Below are 23,757 nucleotides of genomic sequence, written 5' to 3' on the forward strand. Positions count from 1 at the left end.
TAGATGCCACTAAATCCTACACACTGGACCTTTAAACCACCCATCTTTGTTTAAATTAATTTTGTTATTACAATCAGTTAAGCCAAGTTATTTGTAAATTAGGTGCCTTTTTGAAAAATGTACTTCCATTGTTTATGTAACATTTGTTGTACTTAAGCCATGCTCTGTGCTATTGTTTTGTTATTATTGTGTGTTCTGTTTGTGCTCCATACCATGTGATCATGGTCTTGAGTAAAAAAAAAAAAAAAAAGAAAAGACATAAAAATAGAGACTACACTGTACAGCATATGAATGTGTAACAGTGTTTACATTTGCTTCTGAGGGAGGCCTTTTCATAGAGGTGTCATACTGTGGAAACCACAGCTGCAGCTAATAAAATTAATCATAGGTATATTTGATTGCATTTTTTTCAGTATAATCTAAGTGCTTGCCATACTGGCTCACCTAAATCAGACTTACTCATTAGTAGCATCATTATTTTATAAGATACAGCTGTGTCTTCCTTAAGCAACACCCTTGAACTGCCATCAAAATATTAAAAGTTGTTATACTACAGAAATGAATGAGTGAGCATTGAATTAAGTGATCAAGTCTTTATTATAGGGCTTAAAAACACACTATGAAATGTTGTTCTTGTTAGGCAACAAGTCTGTCATTAGTAAGAGGACAGTACATGGGATTGTGTCTTATCCGCAGCTTTGTTGCAGAGAGATTTTTCTATTCAATAGAGCTACTTTGGCTAATCAAAGATGTTGCATTATTACTCGTGGGATAGCCTGTTCTCTCATTATTTGTTCATCTCCCTAACTTTCAACCAGCAGTGTAGTGTTCATTCTCTTTATAACTGTGGATAAAGTCTTGCAATAATCGTCTTGATTTCATGGGAAATCCCTCTACTTATAAAGAGAAAGCTTTCCTGTTGTAACAAGATAGTGTGACAATTATTTTTTTCACTGTGTCAGCTCTGCATTGTTGTACTCTTGGCATTAAATTTTAAAAAAGATCTATAGGAAGTGCAGACAAGGGGATATGCAGTGATGTCAGTTCCAAGCAATGCTCACTGTTTTTTACAGTGCATTCTGGGGATTTGCTTTGTTGAACATCAAGTGCACTGGAGAAATTTTGGTATTTGAAAATAGCTGACTCTTTGGACGGTTCACCTACTGAACTGAACTCTCAGACCACATTGCCATTTGTACATTTGGTAGTTTCACTGAGACATTTTCTTCAGTAGATGTTCCCATGGAAATTCACAGTGTCTGGATTATCCGGCGTAACAGGGGAAGCACAATATTTTTTTATTTAGCTCTTTAATTGGGGAGACAGCAAAAATTTCAGTACTCCTCCTTGTACTACTACTGTATATACATTAGGGCTGTCACTTTTCAATCAAAATTCATACAACTGTTCGAATGTGGAGGAAAAAAACAAATATTTGATCTGAAATTATCTCTCTCACTTTAAAATTCATAGTATGAGTTACCAATGATCTCAACTCCTCAACTCCTAGCTTTTTAGAACTTTAATGGAAAAATTCTTCATATCGGTATGGTAAATATAAAGCTGCGGTGAAAAAAGTAGTAACGCCTGCACACATAATCCAAGCCACAAAATTTAATCAGTTAGGACAACATCCTACTCAGATCTTTGCCAGGTCAAAATATTCGTAAAAATGGGATGTGACAAGCTCTGTGATGACAGGTGTGGTTAACCATCCAACTCGCAATATAAAGTTACAGCCATCAGACGGTAGCTTAATTTAGCATAAAGACTAGAAACAGGTTTTTAAAAAATCAGCTCACTAGTACCTATAAACCTCATTAATCTTTGAATCTCATTTGTTTAATCCATTCAAAAAAGTGTAAAACCAACAATTTGTGACTTTACAGGGTTATGTGCTTGACTATTTCTTGGCTGTACACAGTGACTTCCTGGAGTTCCTGCTGGTTGCCTGGCAATCTCAAAGACTCAAGAAATTGTTGTTGCACTTCGATTTTTGTGCGTATTAAACAATCAAGATATAATGATTTTTTTTAATCATTGGACAGAACCAGGCTAGCTGTTTCCAGTCTTTACATCAGGTTAAGTTAATTGACTGATGGCTCCAGCTACATATTTACCATAAAGACAAGAGAGTGGTATCAATCTTCTCAGCTTACACACTGCAAGAAAGCAAATAAGTATATTTTCCACAATGTCAGATTTATCTGCATTGTCCAAGGAGGGTTCAATCAAGGGCAACTGGACTTGGTTATAAATACTTGAAGATGTTTTACCACTCATCCAAGGGGCTTCTTCAGTTCTAACTGAGTGGTGGGGAGCCCCAGGTATTTCACCCTTGTGGGGTCGTTATCAGGGCCATTGATACCACTTGGTTCGTTAGTGCTCCTGGCTGTTGTAATGGCAGTCATTAGAGTCGCTAGTGTCGTTAGAGTCACCTGAGGCCAAGTGTAAATGACAGTCGTTGGAGTTGTCACATGAGGCCAAATGTGAGTGGTTGTTAAGTCTCTTGGGAAGGGATGAAAGGACAGCATTGTAGGTGAGGGATAACTGGTGTCATAGACCTCCTCCTCTGTTGAGGGATGGTTTCTCTACTTGGACGTAGATGGCCTCCGTCACTCCTCTTTTAAACCATCTGTCCTCCCTATCCAAAATATGTACGTTGGTATCCTTGAAAGAGTGTTCCTTATCTTTCAGGTGTGGGTAAACTGCTGAGTCTTGACCTGCAGAGTTGGCCCTCCTGTGTTCAGCCATGCGTTTGTTCAATGGTTGTTTAGTTTCCCCAATATACAAGTCTGTGCATTCCTCACTGCATTGGACTGCATACACTACATTGCTTTTCTTGTGTTTGGGTGTGTGGTCTTTCAGGTGGACCAGTTAATGTCTTAGTGTGTTGCTGGGTTTGAACAAAACAGGGATGTGGTGTTTGTTGAAAATCACCCTGAGTTTCTCAGATACACCAGGCATGTATGGCATGACAATGTTGTTGTGTTTATTCTTCTTTTCTTCACCACCCACAGTGTTGCTGTTCCCCCTGGATCTTGTGGCTGTTTTAAAAAAAGGTCCAATTAGGGTAGCCGCAAGCTTTAAGTGCATCCTTCAGGTGTTTATGCTCCTTCTCTTGGGCCTGGGCACTTGTTGGTACATTACCAGCTTGGTGGTGCAGGGTCCTAATAACTCCTAGCTTATGCTCCAATGGGTGGTGAGAGTCAAAGAATAGGTATTAGTCTGTGTGTGGGGGGGGGGGGGGGGGGTTCCTATATATTCCAATTTGGAGTCCCCTTCAAAGTGTACAGCACAGTCCAAAAAGGCCAATCTGTTGTTCCTGACATCCTCTTGTGTGATCTTGATGTTATTGTCCATTGAGTTAATGTGTTAATTTTGACCCATGTGTCATCTACATAGCCATGCTTTTGTCTGTAACCCCCGTACCTGTTGTACTGGAAATAGGTGGTGCAAATCTGGCCTGAGCAGAGGTTGGTTTTATTGTTAAGGGTGTTGTCCTGTAGCAGTCATTTCCTTATGGTTTCCATTGCCTCCATAGTGAGATACATGTAAACAATGAGGTCATCAAAGGACATCACGGTTTCATCTAGGTCCAGTTTCAATCCTTGAACCTTGTTCACAAAGTCCATGGAGTTTTTAATATGGTGAGGAGCGTTACCAACCAAGGGGGCTAGGATGGTAGATATATGTTTGGCAATGTGGTACAACCAAGTCTACAACCAAGTCCAGTTGCCCTCAATTCAAACCTTCTTGGATAACCATGACCTGGATAACTGAGAATCTTCACAGACATCGTATCTGCATTGCTCTACATAACAATAGGGTAAATGATAAAGAGGTTATTTAACCACGCTAGCTGCATGGCCCGAGGGATGTCAATGTCAGTCAGTTGGTCAGTCTGTTCACTACTTTTGTTCAGACTGATATGTGTCAAAAACTGTTGGATGGATTCGATTCGATCTCAGAGACTATTGGATGGATTGTCATGAAATTTGGTGCAGATACCTATGGTTCCAGGAGGATGAACCCTGTTGACATTAGTGATCCCCTTACTTTCCCTTCTAGTGCCACCATGATGTCGACATTTGTGGCTCTCCGTGAAATGTTTCTACAGCGAGTGGATGGATTGCCATGAAATTTGGTGCAGACATATTCCCCCCAGGATGAACTGCAATGACCATGGTGACCCCCTCACTTTTATCTAGCGGTGTCATCACATCAAAATTTTGTCAAAATTCTTTGGTTTATGACCAAATACCTGCAAAATTCATGCCAACACACTAGATTGGCATGGTGAACATGGTTAACATGAACTGCTAAACATCAGCATGTTAGCATTGTCACTGTGGGCATATTAGAAAGTGCGCATTTAGATTAAAAAAAAAACCCTGTGTCTAAGGACAGCCTCACATAGCATAACCTTTAGACTTTGGTAAATTGACCATTTAAATGCCAGATCACATCCTGCGGCACTACCAACTTCTACTCTTCATTTTCTCTCTCAAAGTGCAAGGTCATATGGCTTGGTTGTGAAAGACTATATATTTGTCAAAGGAGAGGAGGGGGTCTAAAAAGTCCCCTAACAACATTAAGTTCTGTACTGGATGACACTGTATTTCAACTGTATTGTACAACCAGATGGGGAAGTGTCAATGGTGATGGTGGGGGGAAGAAATGTGACACAGCATTAGATTGAGCCTGCCCTATTTGCATTTCAGCAAAATGCAGTGGTAGCAGCCAGAAGAAGTTGGAGTGGAGGCAAACCAGAGTCAGCTGCAGTGCAGGTAATTCTGATCGTGTGAAAAATGCACCATTAGGGATGAATAATAGAAGCTAGTTCAGGTAGTGCATTGCTGGCACTTGCTGGGTAGTGCCAAGATCAAATGGGAACTCCTGCACCTGAGATCTGAAATAGGCCAGTAAAGTATGAGAAACTGAAAACAGATTAAATAAAAATTCACTTCCACCTTTAAATTAAATACTCCCACAGTTAACCACACATGCCTTTCTAAACACATACACTCCCCCCCAACAGGTACCCGACAACTGTTTGCTCTATCCTCTTGCATCTACAATCTTTACACCTGAAGGGTCCTAGTTAAATAAAGCATACATCAGTTCGCAAATCTCCCTGTGGCCTATATGATAATATCAAGAGGTCATGGGGCTGAGCAGCAGGTGCCATGCTGTCATTGTGCCCACAGAAAAAGAACTGAGGCTGCTGTCACCGCTGAGTGCTGCTGCATGAGCAGGCTGGAGAGAAAGGCCTTGGAGAGGCACGGGGGGGAGCGAGTACACCATTCAACTGAATCATCAGGGCCATCAATGTAATGAGAGTAGATCGGTCCTGAGCAAAGAAAGGCAAGTAGGGGGAGGAGGGAGAATGGGAGAGAGGGGGACAGTGAGATGGAGGGAAGGGGGGATAATGGGGAAGGTAGAGAGAGGGAGGAGAGGGTGGATGGTGGAAAGCAGTGGGGCAGAGAAAAAGAGCAAATAGGAGGGAGGTAGATACAGAATATAGCATGAGAGGATAGGGAAAACTTGCTGATAGAGGGATAGACGGTAAACGGACTGATGGTTATGGCAAAAAAAAAGGGGAATGGTGGGAAATGCTTGAGAAGAGACAGTTGCTCGGCAAATAGACATTTATTTTTCCACCGCAGTGCTTACATGAAACATCAGACACTGAATAACACAAAGGAGGCCAACTGCTGGGCACTGAAGACTTTGGCACTCAAACTGTCAGAGAAAAACCATGAAACAAAGGGGTACCGAGAAGAAAGGTTGACAAGATACAGGAGGATACACAAAGGGAGGCAGTTAGCAAAAGAAAGAACAATAGTATTGATCAGTCAGGATGTCTCTAATGTTAGAATGTTGTTCATACCAGGGTCCTGATATTTAATTAAACTGCCATTTCCATGATTTAGTCCATTAGCTTCTCATTCTCATAACACCATCAATTCTGTCATTTCCACAGCAGTGACAACCTGGGCTATTGTTTGCGATCAGAGAAGCTGAACTTCCAAGAGGTCATTACTCATTTCTGGCATTCGTCTCGGCTCTGGAAGAGAAAGTCATAAATTATTTCTCTCACACATAATCCCAGTGCCAAAGCTGTGTGTCAATCACTTTCGGAGTCACTCCCGGCCCCCTCACGTCAGTTCCGTCACGTCCGGCCCAACGGATCATCTATCAGTGGGCGATCGTCCGTTTGGACGGGTACCCTCTGTTATTACCCTCACGTCCTGGGTCCCCAGCTGAATTACAATTGCAGAGTCAGTGAAGAGCCAGGAAGCTGAAAGGGCTGAGCCTGGTAACAAGCTCTGGGGTGGTAATTAATGGCTCCATTTCCCTGTTGGTTCTGTTGGGGGTGGGGGGCATTGGTCAGAGAAGGATCAGGCCAGAGGGAAGTGGGCAACGGGCTGAGGGCACCACAGGGGGGATTAAGTAAAAATGTGGTACAGAGAAAGGGATGGACAGATGGAGAGGTGAAATGGAGGAAAAAAGGAAAGGGGGATGCAGGCTTCAAGCCTGGCACAGTTGTTCCTCTTGAGATGGGTCTTCCGCTGGGGCTGGATACTCTGTCAAAAAGACTGAGTGGCACTTCAAACCAATAAAAAACACACTGTACTTCTGTACTCTTCTATCAGAATTGTAAAGCAGAAACATCCAGAGGGATCATCATCAGAGAGAAAATAATATTAAATCCAATGTGAATGCTGTACTTGTCAATGATTTATAAAAATGACAACCAAGATATCCCACAATTCAAAATTTCAACAAATAAAGATTATAGTGGTAAAGTATAACATATCAACCACTGTGCAAGGTCAGTCGAGAGAAAAACACAACACCCCGTAATGGCGCGTCACCTAAACAAATGTAAGTGCTCACATAACCAGAACTGAACCGCCACTAAAATAGCAAGAAGTCGGCAAAGAAGCCCATTGATACTGTGCAACAACAGAATCCGCAATTCACTTTTCTCTGCCCCAAGGGACTTAGTCACCACGTATTAAAGGACGCAGTGCAATATAAAAAAATGTGTCCAGGAGCCACATGGGAGTAAGTGGAGTGACCGTGGCGGCCACCATCGCTCTTACTGCCATGTCTTTAGCTGTAGTCTCCCTGACCCTGTCTGTGTTTGCCTGGGAGGCAAGGCCTGGCGCTGTTGACGATAAAACAAACAGACAGGCCCCATTTATACAGTCAGGTGTCATGACAAGGGATAAACAGCCGACCGCTTCAGACCTCTTGAGGCACAGTCTGCATTAATGGTGGGGGCTATCATCATCCTCATCCTCACCATCACCCTCATGATGATCATCAAGAGCAGCAATAGCAGTGTTGGCAGAAGCTCCTAAGTGCCTGCTGGGAAACGGACGAGTACTGACTCAGATTGGACAGAACTCAAGGGCTGCACTGTTTACTTTGCCGGGCTGTATTCATTCGTGTCACTGAATTAATCGAGTCAAAAAAAAAGCAATTGCCAAAAACATTGCTGGGGAAGAGGAGGGGGGGGGGGGGGGGCAAAGAAAAAGAGAACAGTCTCGAGTAGAGCGAGGCGGCTGTGGCAAGCACGCGGCGGGAATGACAAGAGTGTGGCTGTCATCGCAAGGGATGAAAAACAGCACCTCTCAAACGAGGCGAGGCAGCGGCTGCCTCTTGCGCCAGCAAGGAAGGGGATGCACGGGGACCACAAACGTAATTATCTTCATGCCAGCTTTGTTGTTTGTCAGAACTGGCACGGATTTAAGGACTTGGGTGCACTGATTATATGACACCTGGAGAGCCTTCGGGGTGGACAAGAGGCAGCCAGCCGGGAGTCATTATCCAAGCCAAATAGACTTCTTGTTTGTTTTTCCGTCGAGGTAAAGCATCAACAGGAATAAACAATGGCTGCTCGATAGTATACCAAAGACGTGCGCCTATGCTGTGGGTGATTTTCCTTTTGAAGATCCAATTACAAAGTCCTAGCATTAAATTATGAGAAACAACAGCTCAAATGTGAGTTGTGTGTGACTCCAAAAGAGTTGTCAGGGCACCCTTAGGACTATGTTCCGATATGATCTGGTGTCCGGGAGTGAAATCACATATGACCACCTGACAGATGGCATAATGTGGGCACAGGGGTTATTTTCTGACAGTGTGAAAATCAGCGTGCTGGCACCTTTCAGTATTGCCAGCTGGTCTTTTTCATAGCATTCCGTCTAATTTCAGCGGAGAGAAAAAAAAAAAAGCTATTTTCTTCATTTTGTCATGCCTCCCCAGAGTGTCACCATCTTGCCCTGTGTGTAAAGCTTTGTGAAAATATTCTGAAAGGGGGTACTGATAATAGCAGCTATTCTGGAAGTACCTGTTGACGACCTGCAATTTTCGTGCCAGACATGGACGTCCGTCGACATTGCCAGCACACTGCCTACAGTCTGCTGGTCCAATGCCAAGGTCACACACACAGACGGGGTGGGTGATTCTAAACATGGTGAAAATTCATGGGGTGAAGTGTTTCCGCCATACATGACCAGACAGGCCAAAAGAGCAGACAGGAAAATCTACTCCATCTGCAACAGTTTTATAAACATACAACTATAAACTAAATAATACGCCCCGAAATAAGAGCTGCTTAAGAGTTCAGTATGAGTGAAATGGAGTGTCATCTGGGGTCACTAAAATTATAACAATTCATCAAGAGGGGGATCTGAATATCTGTACCAAATTTCATTCCAATCCGTCCATTAGTTGTTGAGACGTATCCCTCAAAGCCACAAATATAAACGTGCTGGTGGCGCTTGAGGAAAAAACACAAAATTATGCAGGATTCTTCTATCAATGTCTGTGCAAAATTTTATTGTTCCATTCAATAGCTGTTGAGATATTAGAATCTGGACAAAAGTGGTGGGTCGACTGACAGACTCCGCTGCTATCCATAGAGCTATGCAGCCACGAGTAAAAAGTGATGTGAAGTAGTTGTGTTAAAAACTGAAAAGAGAGGCTAAAAGAAAAGTTGATATATCTTCTCACCTTCGCACCACTGGCCAATTGTGGGTGTGATCGGATTGTTGGCTTTAGAAAGTTCCAAAAAATTGTCGGACACAGCCCTCCTTTTCCAAATTCAAAGATATGTGAGTGGGGGACGTGCGGTTTGATGATCAAACAAGAACTTCACTGAGGCATACTGGTGCGATTAAAGGTGTTGTATGTAAGAACAGTCCACCTGTCAAATTCATACTCCACACTTCAAACCAATTGGGGCGGGGGGCATATCACCAGAAGGGGTGTCCATTATGTTACGTTAGTGCTTAATTAATAGTGCATTATCAGTGCTCTGTCAGCTAGCAAACTCAGTAACTAGGGGTGTATTCTAGAAAGCAGGTTTAGTGGAAACTCTGAGTTTGTTAACCCTGAGATGAAGGAAACTCTGGGTTTTCACTTCCAGAAAGAGGTAACTTAAACTCTGAGTCAGTTACCAAGGTAACTGACTCTGTGAACCTAACCTGCTCGCTGGCAGGTTTTCTTCTGTCTCCTCCCTCTTATAGAGCCAGACACACCGTTTCATTTCCTCATTGATTCAGTCCGTATCAAAGCACGTATTGAAGCATATTAATTAGCAGAGGTTTACTGCCTGTCAGAATCAAAATCCTGGCTGGATATTAGTTTGTTACTCAAGGACTATTCAAAGTTACTGCTTTTATGCACATCAGTCATTTCTTTGAACAGCAGTTTTTGCCCTCACCCTTGAATAGAATAGTGTCAAGTCACCCTCAGCTTGGAATGAAACCTCCTCTAACACTGTGACTCTGCACACAAGACAGCTGTCAGTTTGTTAGAGCAGCTCCTGCACTGAAATGTTTATTGCACACAATATGTGATTTCAGTTTAAATTTTAAGAAATCCGTTTGAAGCTTTAGGCACGTAGGATCAATTAATAATGATCTCTATCTTTCATGATGTGATTGCTCGCACTGATGGAACATAATTCTTATATATTGGAGATTATTCCTGAGTTAGCAGAATTGCGGTGCAGCTGCAGAATGTAGTTTCAAAGTGAGTTTTTTTTAAACAGGGTGCACAGTCTTAATGTGTTTTTTACAGTATTTCAGTGATAATGTTTAAATTTACTACTTTTGAAGTAGCTGAAATAGTCTCTGAATGCTGTTGAGCCAAGATACAAAAAGATGTCTAAAATTTTAAAAATCTACTGTATTTTAACCTTGATGCCTTTTCAAGTTCAAATCACCAGACACATTATTAATGGATCAGATCGTGAGCTTGCAATCATGTCTATGTCTTTGATCTTTTTTTTAAATCTTTATATTTTTCATCTTCAGTTGCTGCCTCTGTTGTTTTGTCTCCCGTCAGATTAAAGCTGAACAAATATATTTAAAATGTAATGAAGGCTGCAGCGTGATACACAGTCAGATTCCACTTTATCATCATTAAGGAAATATAAGCATGGTAAATGATGAATTAATGGACAAGACTGAATAAAACTTTGTTTTGTTTAACTTATTGACACCTTTCCCTGCTCTTTTTTTTTTTTTTACAGATAAATGTGCACAGTCCACATACACATGCATTAATATATTTAAGTCCACTGGTTTAAAATGGATGCTCTGCCTTTTACTTACCTGTTACCATGATCAACTGTAGTATGCGGGGTTCCATTGATAATGGCTTTTTTCATTCACCATGCACGAGAGTGAACATGCTCAGAGTTGATTTAACTGACTCTGATCAGCTGTTCTAGTACCAACAACTCTTGAGTTTCCATCTCAGGGTTCATAAACTCAGAAGTCAGAGTTAGACTCAGAGTTTGTTAAACCTGCTTTCTGGAATAGACCCCTAGGACTTTGACTAAGTATGATAGCAATATCAATTCAGTGCTAATGGAGTTTATGTTTGCTTCAATAAATCTGACCTGGAAGAAGTAGAACCTCATGTTGGACTGAGGGCAGACTGGACGCTACAGTGACTCATTATCACATCTTGAGGTACAAAGTGGTATTATGAGACAGGACGGGCTGGGGCTAGCTAGTTAGCATGCTAATTTTAGTAGATTTCTGCAGCACAATACAGACGTCTTTGACATAATGTCAAAACTGTTATATCTTCACATTCTGTTGATAATTTTAGTTATTCTTTAATGTTTTAAACAAAAATTATTACACATAGCCCCTTTAAACAAAAAAAAGAACAAAAGTAAACAATTTTGTTACTAGGTGAAACCAAGTCTGCAGACTTGCAGCAAAGAAAGGAAATGTAGTCTTGTCCTGGGAGTCTAGCTTGAAAAAAAGTCAATAAAGATATACCATGCCAAGCCATTTTCCAAACCATACTCACTTTCAAATGATCGATCAAACATCCATCTCTTTATGTATACAGAGTAGTTGTGTAGTTTAATAATGCACTGGTTGCTTGTTTAATATGTGGTACAAATTGTATACTGGGGGGGAAAAACGATTTTAAGTTTCCTGGTTAAATCTGCTCAGTTTTCACACACGTTCAATTATGCTTTTGCCTGAGTAGTATCTCATCAAACAATTATGGACTAAAACTGCAGACTCTAAAAGCTGACTTTTTTTTTTTTTTTTTTTTTTTTTTTTTTTTTTTTTTTTTTAAAAACAATCCTTCCTACACTATACTTAAACAAATGGAGTACGTTGGATATTTAATAGTGCAGCAAGACCATACCTTTATCCACTATTCTGGATATATTATTTATTAGAGTAATTTTCAGTCCGTTTGTGGAAAAATCACCCCTTTAACCACTTAACGCAGCTCTAGATGAAGGTTAAGATGTTAAAGCAGTTTATTATTAATGCTTTTATCCACATTTGCTCCAATTGATCTTATCTCCATGCACACATTCATAGTCACTGTGTCAGTGTCTGCCTCTTTTGATGATAGTAATTCCCCATCACTTCTTTTACCTAGAGCAGCATCACAGACGAGTCCTCAGACAAGCTCATTTCCATATATCGAAATCCCATTTCTATTCCATCTGCTAACTGGTCACCTGTGAAACTAGTTTTTAACCATGGTTTGAAAGCGCAGTGGCTTCGGATTTCTACCTCGTCCCCTTTATTAGTGTTTATTCCCAACCATAAAAACCACTGGAGGGGCACACACTGCCAGCGCAGGTCGTTACATTGTAAAACACCAGGGTGGCACACAACATTGCGCATTAAGAAACTAAGTGTGTCGGGGAGGAATTAAAGAATAAATTCCCCCTTCCAATTAAAAGATGTATTTTTGCAACGTGAGCGGAGGAAGGGAACATTATCAATGAGGAGAAGAAAACACACAGTTACAATTCAGGAGGCACAATTACTGAGGCTGGTGGTATGCAATTAAATTGTGCTATTTAGACAGTGCTACTCCCCGCTAATAAACGCAGAACATATAGCGGAGACAAAACAGGCTTTGGGTTTACCTCAGAATCCCAACAGCTGGGGGAACAGATGACTGAAATGTAAACACAAACAGGGGAAAAACGTCTACATCAAAGGAAGATGAGGAGATGAGACTATGCATTTACATAAAGAGTAAATTCAGAGAAAGAATATGACTCGCCATCCTGTGACCTAAAGCTAAACTCAGCACTTGTTCAAAATAACAAAACAACTCTCTTGAAAAAAAAAGAACATCACAGGTTTATTGAGAAAGTAGATGTAGTTTTACAGGGTATGATCCAAATGAAATGTATGTAGGGCAAGCACCACACTACTCCCACACTGTAATAAAGCATGTTTGAGTCATCGGCCCCCCTCTCTGCAGCCCCTCAATTCAGACTCTGTGCAGGGTGAGTGGAGCTCACTGGTATTGTTAAAAATGTACAACATAAAGCTTCGAGCTACTGACAAGTCAAAATGGGTCACAAAAGTGATACAAGTGGAGATCAATCGATCAATGAGTCCTTTTTTTTTTAATTAGTGTGTCTACTGATATTTCAGAACATCTGTAACATTGGATACTGGAATAAACTATTCTCCTTACACCTCCCTTCTCCCTCCCCACTTCCTTGTTCCCTCTGCTTTTGATTTTAAGGACTACTCCTGTTCCTTGTACTGCTGGTGCAGCATGAGCACATCTTGCTGGGACACCCTGGTCCAGCCCTCGCTGTGGACATGGTACAAGTTGACCTGCCCTCCGCTGTAGGCGTCGCGGAATGTGGCCTGGTAGATGGCGCGGCGGCCTAGCTCGCAGGCCTCCTCCACTGTCAGGTCTTGCCGCAGGCCACTGTCCATCACACCGTAGGCGTACATGGAGCCCGAGCCCACAGCGAACAGGTCGCCACACACCCGGTTTCCTTCTGAATCGACATAGTACAGCCCTGAGGAGAAAGGACAAGAGGCAGGTCAAGAGGGGGAAAAGGTGTAAAGGGAGTTGTGTTCAGCGCAAAAACATCCTTCATTCTCCCGACTCAGGTGTGGAGCTTTGTCGAGAAAACTGAGACTGGTATACATCTAACACCGCCGCTCTCGCACAAACAAACACACAAACTTGTAAGCACGCACACACCATGTCCTCCAGAGAGACAATATGAACAGCTGCAACCCCTCCAAGTGAAGTAAGGCTGGCCGATATGAACAGCTGCATCCTCTTCAAGTAAAACGAAGCCGGCCACGGACCTGCTGACAAGGCACGGGCCACGTCGTTGTCTGCCCAGGGGCCCTTGCTACAGGCCTTATTGATCCCTGCAAACACGCCAAAAATTAACTATCGACCCGCAACCCGAGCTGCACAGGTAACTGCACCTCACACCTCAAGGGGGAGGACAAAAAAAAACAACAGCACCCTCACATCCTGCGGACATCAGACGAGTATAGCACATTCATATCCTTCCACACATGTACACACACACGCACGCAGACATTTTCTTCACCTCCACATGTACGCACACTTGAATGACACACGGACATGGGAGCTCACCCCACACCAAAAACAAACATGTAATCCCAAGCACATTGCAGACCCACAGTGCTCTGAAGGACCTGTGAGGGACAGTTTGCTCCACACTACGCTTCGTGGACACATGCGAGACATTTTGTTCCGCGCCATGACACACTCGCTAGGCCTGATCCCAGAGTGACGTGGGACGGGTGACTAGCACCAGCCTGCGAGCTCGCCCACAGCCAGCTTTGCAGATGGTAAAAAGACAGCCTGTGAAAAGGCATGTTTTTCACAGCGCTTCACAAAGCAAAAACCTGTGAAAACGATACTCGCACGGAGAAACACAGGAACACATGCATATAAAATTGCCTAATATCCACTGCTATTGCTCATCTCCCACATTAAAAGACACTTCAAAATGCCCTCAGATTGCACAGTCTCGCTTGCAGTTCCTCAGCTAAACTAGTGACAGTCTATTAGTGATAGAGAGCCACTTGCTTTTCTGAAAAAGGGAGCTTACCATTGCTTTCAACTGGCAAATTGCAGCTTCCTCAGCCTGTCGTTAGCTTGCCATGATAATCATCCAGTGCCTGCCTGTGCACGGGGGTAATTTGCCATTCTGAGACCTGCCTGTTCCTCTTGAAAACTGTAAGGGACTCGTTAAAAACATAATAGGAAGGCAGAGAGTTGTAAAGGCAGCCTCTTGTGTTGAGTAGCACAGTTGACGGAGGTGGATGAGGACTCTTTAGGAGGTCCAAGTATAGAAGCAGAGCGGCAACCAAAAGACACTTCCCACATCCATTCCTTTCCAAAACACACCTGGGGTCTTTGTAGAGCCCAATGCAATATTGCTTCACAGCTTTTGCACCTCAAACAGTGACGCAGAAATATATGACGGCACCGGTGAGTGCTCAGAAAACAAAAAAAAAAAAAAAAAGAAAGGGGGGGTGAAATTCATGAGGCCCACATTAAAGCGGAACACTGCTTGGATGGTGGAGCATTGCAGCAGTTGCAGCCAAGAGAGGCTCCTTCCACTCCATCACTCAGCTGACAGGTGCTTAAGGAGCCTTTTTTTTTTTCCTTTAAACAGCAGCTTGTGCAGCTGGCTAGACTGACAGCTTTTGGAGTTAGGTAAGGAGCACAGTGCGATGGATGGGTGGCTAGCATCAAACTGGTCAGTGTCTGTCTGTCATCTGTCCTTCCCACGAGAATTCACCACTGGATCAGGAGTAAAAAGAGAGAGCAGCGGTTGAACAGAGGAGGGGGGAAAAACTATTACATCACTCTCTTGGGAAACAGCCTGCCACATGGGTCTTCTGAGATAAGGTTCCATATCACACACTATTCTACTTTTCTGTCATGAGGCTACATCCCATTTAATCACATGTCATCTTATTATAGAGCCTTCATGTCCTTGTAGGGAGCGGTACAGGACGATACGCAGAGTATAATTGCTTTTCTTTGTTGAAGGCAAAGCCACTACCGATCTACCAAACATTAACTACATCCTGATTACCAGTGTCATAACATTTGGGTTTATTACATCAACCCATGTTTGTCAAGCTCCTCAACATAGCTTTTATTCGATTTATTTTTCATGCAGCTTAAGACACTCCATCAGGGAAATAAGTGCTCTTGACATGATTGTAGCCAGCTAATGAGCTTCCCGCCTAATCGCGATTGATTTAATTTACATGACATTTACCTCTCCATTCAATCACTGGCATTGTGGGGACCAAGGCAAGCTCTCAAACCTATTGAACTTATACAGGGATCATTATTCCCCCAATTGATTGCCTGGGATTTAGCACATGTCATTTACGTTTGTTGGCATAACGGCAAGCCGTCATTGTTCACACAGACCTCTCTGCTTTCCAGACAAAGCCAGCATCGATCTCAGCGAGTGTATGGGCATTATGCATGCGACCCAATTGTCCAGGGCTGAGACCCAACGTCCGTCATCCTGCCCTGCTCTCTCTGGCCCACAGTCCCAGCTTCATCGATTTCCCATTACTGTGTCACTGTGGCGGCCTCTTTAAGCACACCTTGTGTGATGTACGGCCTCACACTGTGTGGCATTCGAAAGCCACAGCTTTCAGTCCAAAGAGAAGCAGAGGATAGTAGAGGCTGCAGTGCCATCTAGTGGGTAGCACTCCAGCAACTACAAATGTGTTGCTACTGTGATGCAACAGCACATGAAACTACTAGACCAGACACATTGACGGTTCTGTGCACAAAAGATCATTACATTTTATGTTTGCTTGATATCAAGAAGGAACACCTGCTAACCATAGACTGCAATACAAGACCTTCATTTCAGATTTATGTTTAACAGCTATCCACTCATGTTCAATCTCAGTTTGGAAATTAATGAATGCTCACAAATTATTTGTTTTGGTGTGGCAGATATGCGATCATTGGAACATTGCTAAACAAAACTGACATGTTATATGCTGTAACTCGAACTTAACACACCAAAATATGACACTCTGCACACAAATATAGTGTAGAAATCACCCGCTAAGAGTGGAAAATGAATGTGTGCCGTCTATATTTGAGTGTGTCACTCAGACCTGAGTGCTGGTTTTAGCCTGCTTGGAGTAAAATACGTATCTGAAAGCTGGTAATAAGAGAGAGAGAGAGAAAGATACTAAAATTACTTAATAATATATATAATATACATACATACATATAAAAAATATGGCATAAAAACAACTCCAACAATGGAAAAATTGAAAATTGCTTGACATCCAAGTAAAACAGCAGAAATAGACTCATAAATAGACTCAATTTTTTTTTTATCTATACCTATCTATATAGTTTTTAGGATCTTTAACCTTCACAAGCAATAGTAAATAAAGTCTGTTACAAAAAACCCAGATAGATATTAAAGGGGATCTATTATGCTCATTTCCAGCTCTATATTTTTATTCTGGGACTCCACTAGAGTAGCTTTGCATGATTCACAGTTCAGAAAACCTCCTTATTTATCTTATACTGGCCCTTTTGCAGCCCCTCAGTTCAGCCTCTGTCTCTTAAAAGGCAGTCTTAGCTCCTGTCTCTTTAAGGTCCCCCTCCCAATGAGCCCACTCTGTTCTGACTGGCCAGCTTTCAGGAAGCCTGCTGAGCGGCAGCCGTATCAGAGTCGTGTTGTTACCGCCGATGCAAACCCAACATTTCCTGCTTTACTGCTTGATATTAACAGCCTTTAAACGACAAAAAAAACGGGAGACTTTTATTGTGAAGAATTTACAGGAAATGAAACATGTTCCTCACTGAAGCAAATTTGTTAGAAGCCATAAAAACCAGTCGACACAATATGATGGAGATATCTGGACCTCTTTTTTCAGCGGATCAGTTAGAAATAATGCAGGGAAGAATAGTACAAACAAACAGCCACAGTGATGATGATGATGTTTGATGAAGAGCTGCAGACGACCAGCACACGTCCAACAGGAAAACTACTTATTTTGCTTTGCAGTGCTGTGTAATGGAAACACTTACAGCGTGCCAGCTTGACTCGGGTCACGGCTCGGTGTGACTACCCCCCCAAAAAATGGAAAAAACGCCATAATGTTAGTGGAGCAGAGCACTAACAAATGAGAGCAGCTGACCAACAAACATGTGGGCGCGCTGAGCCTGGAGCAGATGACCATATAAAGAAATCTGTCACAAGCCAACATCAGCTCGGGCTGAAAGTAGGGGGGGGAAAAAAAACACTGGACTCTGAGCATTCAGAGCGGTCTGAAGCCGGTGATACTCAGTGGGATTACTTCTACATACGTTAACTCATTATTTGACACTTTGGCTACATTTAGTATGAATAGCCAGTTTGCATTATATATACATATGACTGAAAATAAGGAAAAGCATAATAGCCCCCCCCCCCCCCCCCCCCCCCCCCAAAAAAAACAAACATTCTTAGACATTGTATATTCATTTTTGGAAAATTGTTGCAACCTGAAATTTACTGGGCATATAGTTAAATAAAAAAAAGGTAAATGTGATGGCTCACTTCAGCTCTACACTATTATGAGTAACTTTGTTGCTAGCTGTAATTTTTACTAGTAGAGATCTAATTTTGGATCAATACATAAATACATATAGTAAAAAGGGAAGCACCAGCCCAATCTTTGCCAATATTAATCTCATTTAAGCAGGTTGGATATGAGCCAACTGTCACCAATTTATGTTAAATAAAGTTTTATGTTCTGCCCCATTCGTTTGCAGCGGTAAGCTAATGTCCATAAAGTTAATGCTGGTACTTCGGCACTTCCTGATATGTGTCACAATAAATGAATTTTAATGTGAAGGCAATGTTGTGTTGACAATGACTTTTACAGTTGTACATTACAGCCAACGTTACCAGAAATCTACACCATTGACTTTTACTATCAGTGTATTTAAATATTTTCTGCAAAACAAAAAAGGAGCTATGTTCTACATTGCTTAGCAGGTCATTTTGATCAGGGGGAAAAACAGAGCCACACACAGGTGAGGTGGGTCGGTGAAGAGATTGAAAGCATATCATTACATTTAGGGATTTTTTTTTTTCCCCAATGCAGCACTAGTCTGATCATTTATCCCAGCAGCTCAGTGCTGTTTGTCAGGTTACATGTGTCCACAGCACCAGTAATCATTCAGCATGAACTGTGTTTGTTACATGTTAGAACAAGAACATGGTGGTGTATCTGTTGCTGTAACACTGATGCATTTTAATGTCACAATTAACGATAACATTTTCACAAGCCTAAAAAGCATGTCAGTGTCAGAATTGGCATGCAGGGGGAGAAAGAGTCGGATCTGTGCATCTCTAATATTGTATATAGTGACATAGGCCTGATGTGCATGTCATATAGAACTGTACTTACCTGGGCCTCTCTTGTCCCAACCGCACACCATGGTTCCCATGCTGAGTCCCATGCCCTTGTACTGGTACACCATGTTAGCAAGCAGTTTTGAGGCTGCTGCCACCGAGATGCGCTCCTTGTTGCGAAGCTCGTAAATGCGGCACTGGCGGGCCAGCAGGCGCTCCCAGAAGCTACAGTCTGCAGCTCCTCCAGCCATGGTGCCCAGCAGGTAGGGGTTGATCTCAATCACCTTCTTCACCGTCTGCGAGGCGATGTAGGAGCCCGCTGTGGCCCGAGAGTCCACTGCAACAATAACACCATGCTGGAACTGAAAGAGGCAGCAGCAGGAGAGGAACACTTTAGTGGAGCACATTACAGCAGGAGTAGAACACAATCCAGAGTAATCACTGATGGATCAAATCATCAAAATTTTGAAATACTACTCCAAAATATATTTTATTACATCACAAACCCATTTCAAAACATATGAATTACATTTCTATATACTGAATCTGAGAAAACACAAATTGTGCAGTGTAACCTATGTTGGTCCCTGAACCACTGACTTATGGATGCCCTTGGAAGACAAGCTTTTTGTTGTTTTGCACACATGAGAGTCATTGCTTTTCACAGAATAGAGCTACTTACTATAAATGTAAAGTCATTTAATTATCTGGCTTCCCCCTACTTCTGCAAGGCAGAAGAGTGCTGCTGCTGCTCTACAACTGTCAGAGGTGCAATATATGTTTCAGCTCTGCCAGAAAGCTGCTGGATAAGAGGTTAGACTATTGTTCTTCCCTCCAAAATCCTCTATCGGTGAACTGACAGTTGCCACAGCTGTATAGTGCTCAAGTGAAGACAACAGATTTGAACAGTTGGAAGGAGAAGTGGAACGGGGAGGTTTACATCAACCACGTACCTCCTACTCAGGAATTAAGGGATAAGGTTGGTGTTATTTATCTTTTTTTTTTTTAAATCAACAAATCCCCTGAAGAGACCAAGAGCAACTGCAGGGACTTCAGTGTTTACACTACTCTGCTAGTTTGACAAGCTGAGAGGAAAAAAGCTACATTGGCTGTTTGTTTACTTTGTAATGAAAAGATGTGTCATCAGAACGCAACAGTATGACTCTTACGTGTTATAAATCATTTTTGGACAACAATGGAGTTCTGTGACACAGAGGCAAAAACAATATCAGCCTGTAGCTACACAGGCCTTCTTGTTAGTAGCATGACTTATTGGTTTCAGTCATTTCATGGTTCTTATTGATAATAATTGAAAAGTAATAAGATCCGCTTATTCTTTAATTAGACTGTAAACCCGGCTGAACTTATTTTAAATTAGCTTTTAAACATGGCCTCAATCTTACACATGGAAGTGGTGTACCTGCAACTTTTTGAGAATCCAATTTCCTCTTTTCTTGATCATTCACCAGTGCATTAGGAGTTCTTACTTTATACTTTACTCCTGTGAGACCACAGAAGCACTTAAACAATTGTGCTTTCTTGTGTTTAGTGTCATAAATGTGTGTTATGGTTGTGGCTTATCAGGCAGGTATCAGGTAGGGAATCTCAGATGCCTACTGTTTTTTTTAGAAAGAATAGTATCTACAGAATATACAGTATAAAGGGATAACTGAATGATCCAAAAATGCATAAGAGAAATAATGTAATTTAAAAAATAAACAGGTCGTTTCTTTTCTTGGCTCCTGCCTTCTTTAGATGCTGCAAAACCCAGCAAGGACATATTATCAGTTAACACATAGAATAACATTTTTAATTTTAGGCCTCTATGGAATGAATATTTTGCTGTGTTTGAAAGAATATTACCCCAGATACCACATCTTTTAGCACAATAAATAAGGATGCACTGTATAGCTCACAAAAAGAATTTAATAATAATACATTAAGATTGGGAAAAAAATATGACTTTTAGACATTTGTTTATTCCATTAGTATCACTCCTATCATTCCACAAAGGAGCTGTGAAATGACTGCATCTACGTTTTAAGTGAACAAGCTGAGGAAGCATTACATGGGTCACCTTTCATATTTGTGTCAAGGGACAATCAAAGTGTACATATAATCCAACAAAATTTGACATTTATCTCATCAAACCAGATAAAAGCCACGTATAGATGCTGCACAGGTGCAGTTTGCTGATTTGGCAGGTGGCTTCCCATTCAAGCACTGACTCGTGCAAAGACAGCCTCAAGGCTAAAGAGCTAACGTTACAGATATTGACATGTGACACAAATGAGATAAAAACCGACATTCCTGTCGAGACCAAGACATAAATAACCAGCTTAAAATTGCCGGGTTGCTTTTGAAGCCAGTACTGTCAAACACAAACCGACACAAATGGCTAAAGTTGAGATAGACGAACATCTGCGATGAGAAGGCGGTTTGTAGCCATGCTAGCATGCTAACGATGAAAATGCAGAGTTATGTCACTTCTAACGCGTGTTTACGGACTGAATGATTTATCAAACGTCCACTTCAACATCAACTTAATCCGTTTAAGTTGTATTAGGTCAACCAGCTACAACTGGCCACTCATTAACTTACTTTGAATGCTAATGTGGTGGTTCCGTGCAGGAACTCTATTTTCCTCTCGACGCCATCCTCTTCACCGGCACACAGCGGGTTTCTAACGGAAAAACTGAGGCTGTCTGTCGGCGTAGCCTCAAAACCCAGACCGCTCAGTCCGGGTCCACAACCAAAACCAGAAGGCTGACAATTATCAAATGAAAAATCCGCACAATCACTGTTCAACACACTAGCAAGAGCCATCTTCGACACTGTCTGACGATGAGCAAGCAGCTTCCGCCGTTTAAGGGTCGTGGGGGCAAAAACACCCACAGCGCCCCCTATGTCTGTGGCGGACTGTAATTTCTGTGCAGTGGTGTAGGTAGGTAAATAAACACTGGGTGAACTATTTACTATGTTAAAGTATATTAATCATTATAGATTCATTATAGCTTAAAACATGGATAAGCTGTGAAGGGGGTTACCAAACGCAGTGTCTTACAGTGCACCAGGGTCAGCACTCAGGTTCAACCATGGCCCAGTTTTTTCAGGATTTTTCATTGCAGGGCCCTTAACTGGTGTAGTGGAAACGCAGGCCTATATGTTTTGTTTATACCTTTTATTTCATTTAATAATAAAATAGATTTATATGGCATCAACACACCATTTCTGTTCGACTGCCAACCATTTGTGTTTGTGAAGAACAAATCTGTTATGGTCACACAGGCTAAAGTTGTGGAATTCACACATTCAACTTTAATTACTGGTAGGTTTATTAGACTTAATTTCAGCACCTTTCACTGCTCAAATAGTAGGGCGCAACCATAGTTTTAATGCCTCTCCTTACGTGGGGGCAGTATTAGATGTAACAAGGTTATATTACTATAATTGGTATTTACAGGAGGCATGTGTTTATTTTGTTATCTATAGTAGATTTGTGAAAAATTATGTAAAAGTTTTGATGTAAACTATGAAAGTCGAAACTTTCCACAGGCCACCATTTGCCTACTACTGTGCCATACTATCTCTAACATTTAGCCTCCCTTAATCCACCCCTTCCACACACACACAAATGGTTTTCTTCATCTTGAATCATTTAATTCTGTTGCTCTTTTTCTTTCCTCTACTATTTTTGCCCTCTTCTCCATCTCTCTGTAATATTCCTCTTTCAGGTTCTCCCTCTGTCTTTGGCTCCATCCCTGGGCTGTGATGTGGAAAAGGTCCACGTTGTTTCCTGAGTAGGCATCCCTGTGAGTGGCCCTGAAAACTGCTTCTCTTGCCAAGGAGACGGCCTCCTCTTTGCTTAGGCTCCACTTCATCCCTCTGTCCAGTACTCCGTAAGCATATGGAGAGCCTGAGCCCACAGAAAAGATGTCTCCCTGCAGACGGGCGCCATCACTGCACACATATATCAGCTTTGGGCCACTGTTAGGGGATGCAGAATGTGTCATGGCGGTAACATCTTGGTTAACAGGTAAGGAGCTATCATTTGCATAGTCAGAGTTACCCGCTTCTTGGTCCCAGCCACACAGTGTAAGGGCCACACACACTTCAGTCCCCTTAAAAGGGTGCAGCATAAATGAGAGGAGTTTGGCAGTGCCACTTATTGACAGGCGGCGTCTGTGCCGTAATTGGTAGAGTCTGATCTCTCTTGCCAAGATTCGTTCCCACAGCATGCAGTCTGCACCGCTACCAGAGGATGTGACCACTAAATGGGAGTGAATTGGGGTTATCTTATGAACTTCTGGACAGGCAACAAGCCCTCCAGCACTGGCACGTGTGTCTGCAGCTGCAATGACTCCACCTTGGAAGATGAAGCCCAGGGTCGTTGTTCCATGACACAGAGGGAAAGGCCTGCGGACTGTCACTGAATGGTTGAAATGGGCAGAGTTTGGCAAAGTTGGTGTGAAAATGTGCAGTGGGACGTCGCTGTTTCTTTCTGATTTCTTCAGTCTCCCCCTTCCAAAATTGTAATTAGTCAAATTAAAAAATGTGGCTGGATCTTCCAAAGGCGAAGCAGAAAGCCACTTGTGATGCACAGAAGAGTCCTTGAAGCCACAAATATCTTCCAGAGCCATAACGATGAAAGTGAAATGAAAATTTTCCTTGAGAAAAGCTGGTAAAAGTATACTCCTCAAACACATATTAAACCAGAGTCCATCCTAAGGAAAACTGGTCAAATAAAGTCAGAAGCCTCACAAATCCCATTCTGGTTTGTTCTGGACACTGCTGCCATCTCCTCTCATTTTCTCATCTACTGTCTACTCCGAAAAAACAGTTATGACCCTTTTATAGCCCTCCCAAATATGACAGCTTGCATATACACACAAATACCTTTATCCAAAAGCCTTTGAGTTGACATAAGTGATATTTTATCTTGCCTGCAATGAAAGTGATATCTAGAGAAGCCACTTTCTGCAAACCTTGTATGTTTTAATGACTGACTGGGTGATATTTCCTGCTGTGTGCAAGTTCAT

General features: G+C 42.1%; 2 protein-coding genes across 2 annotated transcripts; both read right to left on the minus strand.

Annotated features, from left to right (window-relative positions):
• Positions 1-12,642: 12,642 nt before the first annotated feature.
• Positions 12,643-21,591, minus strand: psmb5 (proteasome 20S subunit beta 5). The gene is made up of 3 exons (XM_044367164.1): positions 21,320-21,591; positions 18,774-19,080; positions 12,643-13,342 (listed from the first exon to the last, which is right to left on the minus strand). The coding sequence occupies exons 1-3, from the start codon at positions 21,542-21,544 to the stop codon at positions 13,059-13,061; spliced, it is 816 nt and encodes a 271-aa protein (XP_044223099.1). The 5' UTR covers positions 21,545-21,591; the 3' UTR covers positions 12,643-13,058.
• Positions 21,592-22,362: 771 nt separating this feature from the next.
• On the minus strand, positions 22,363-23,743 carry psmb11a (proteasome 20S subunit beta 11a). Its single transcript, XM_044367471.1, has one exon. It carries the CDS (start codon positions 23,422-23,424, stop codon positions 22,363-22,365), a length of 1,062 nt encoding a protein of 353 aa, XP_044223406.1. The 5' UTR covers positions 23,425-23,743.
• Positions 23,744-23,757: the final 14 nt, after the last annotated feature.

Source organism: Thunnus albacares, chromosome 12 (genome assembly GCF_914725855.1).
Source record: "Thunnus albacares chromosome 12, fThuAlb1.1, whole genome shotgun sequence".
Lineage (NCBI taxonomy): Eukaryota > Metazoa > Chordata > Actinopteri > Scombriformes > Scombridae > Thunnus > Thunnus albacares.

What these genes read in the sequence shown, in the direction of transcription:
- psmb5 (XM_044367164.1), bottom strand. Translation starts at nt 21,544, where the DNA reads ATGGCTCTTGCTAGTGTGTTGAACAGTGATTGTGCGGATTTTTCATTT. An exon ending in CCACCACATTAGCATTCAAA is followed by an intron (nt 19,081 to 21,319) that starts GTAAGTTAATGA and finishes TGCCTCTTTCAG; the next exon opens with TTCCAGCATGGTGTTATTGT. An exon ending in TTGGGACAAGAGAGGCCCAG is followed by an intron (nt 13,343 to 18,773) that starts GTAAGTACAGTT and finishes CTTTCTCCTCAG; the next exon opens with GGCTGTACTATGTCGATTCA.
- psmb11a (XM_044367471.1), bottom strand. Translation starts at nt 23,424, where the DNA reads ATGTGTTTGAGGAGTATACTTTTACCAGCTTTTCTCAAGGAAAATTTT.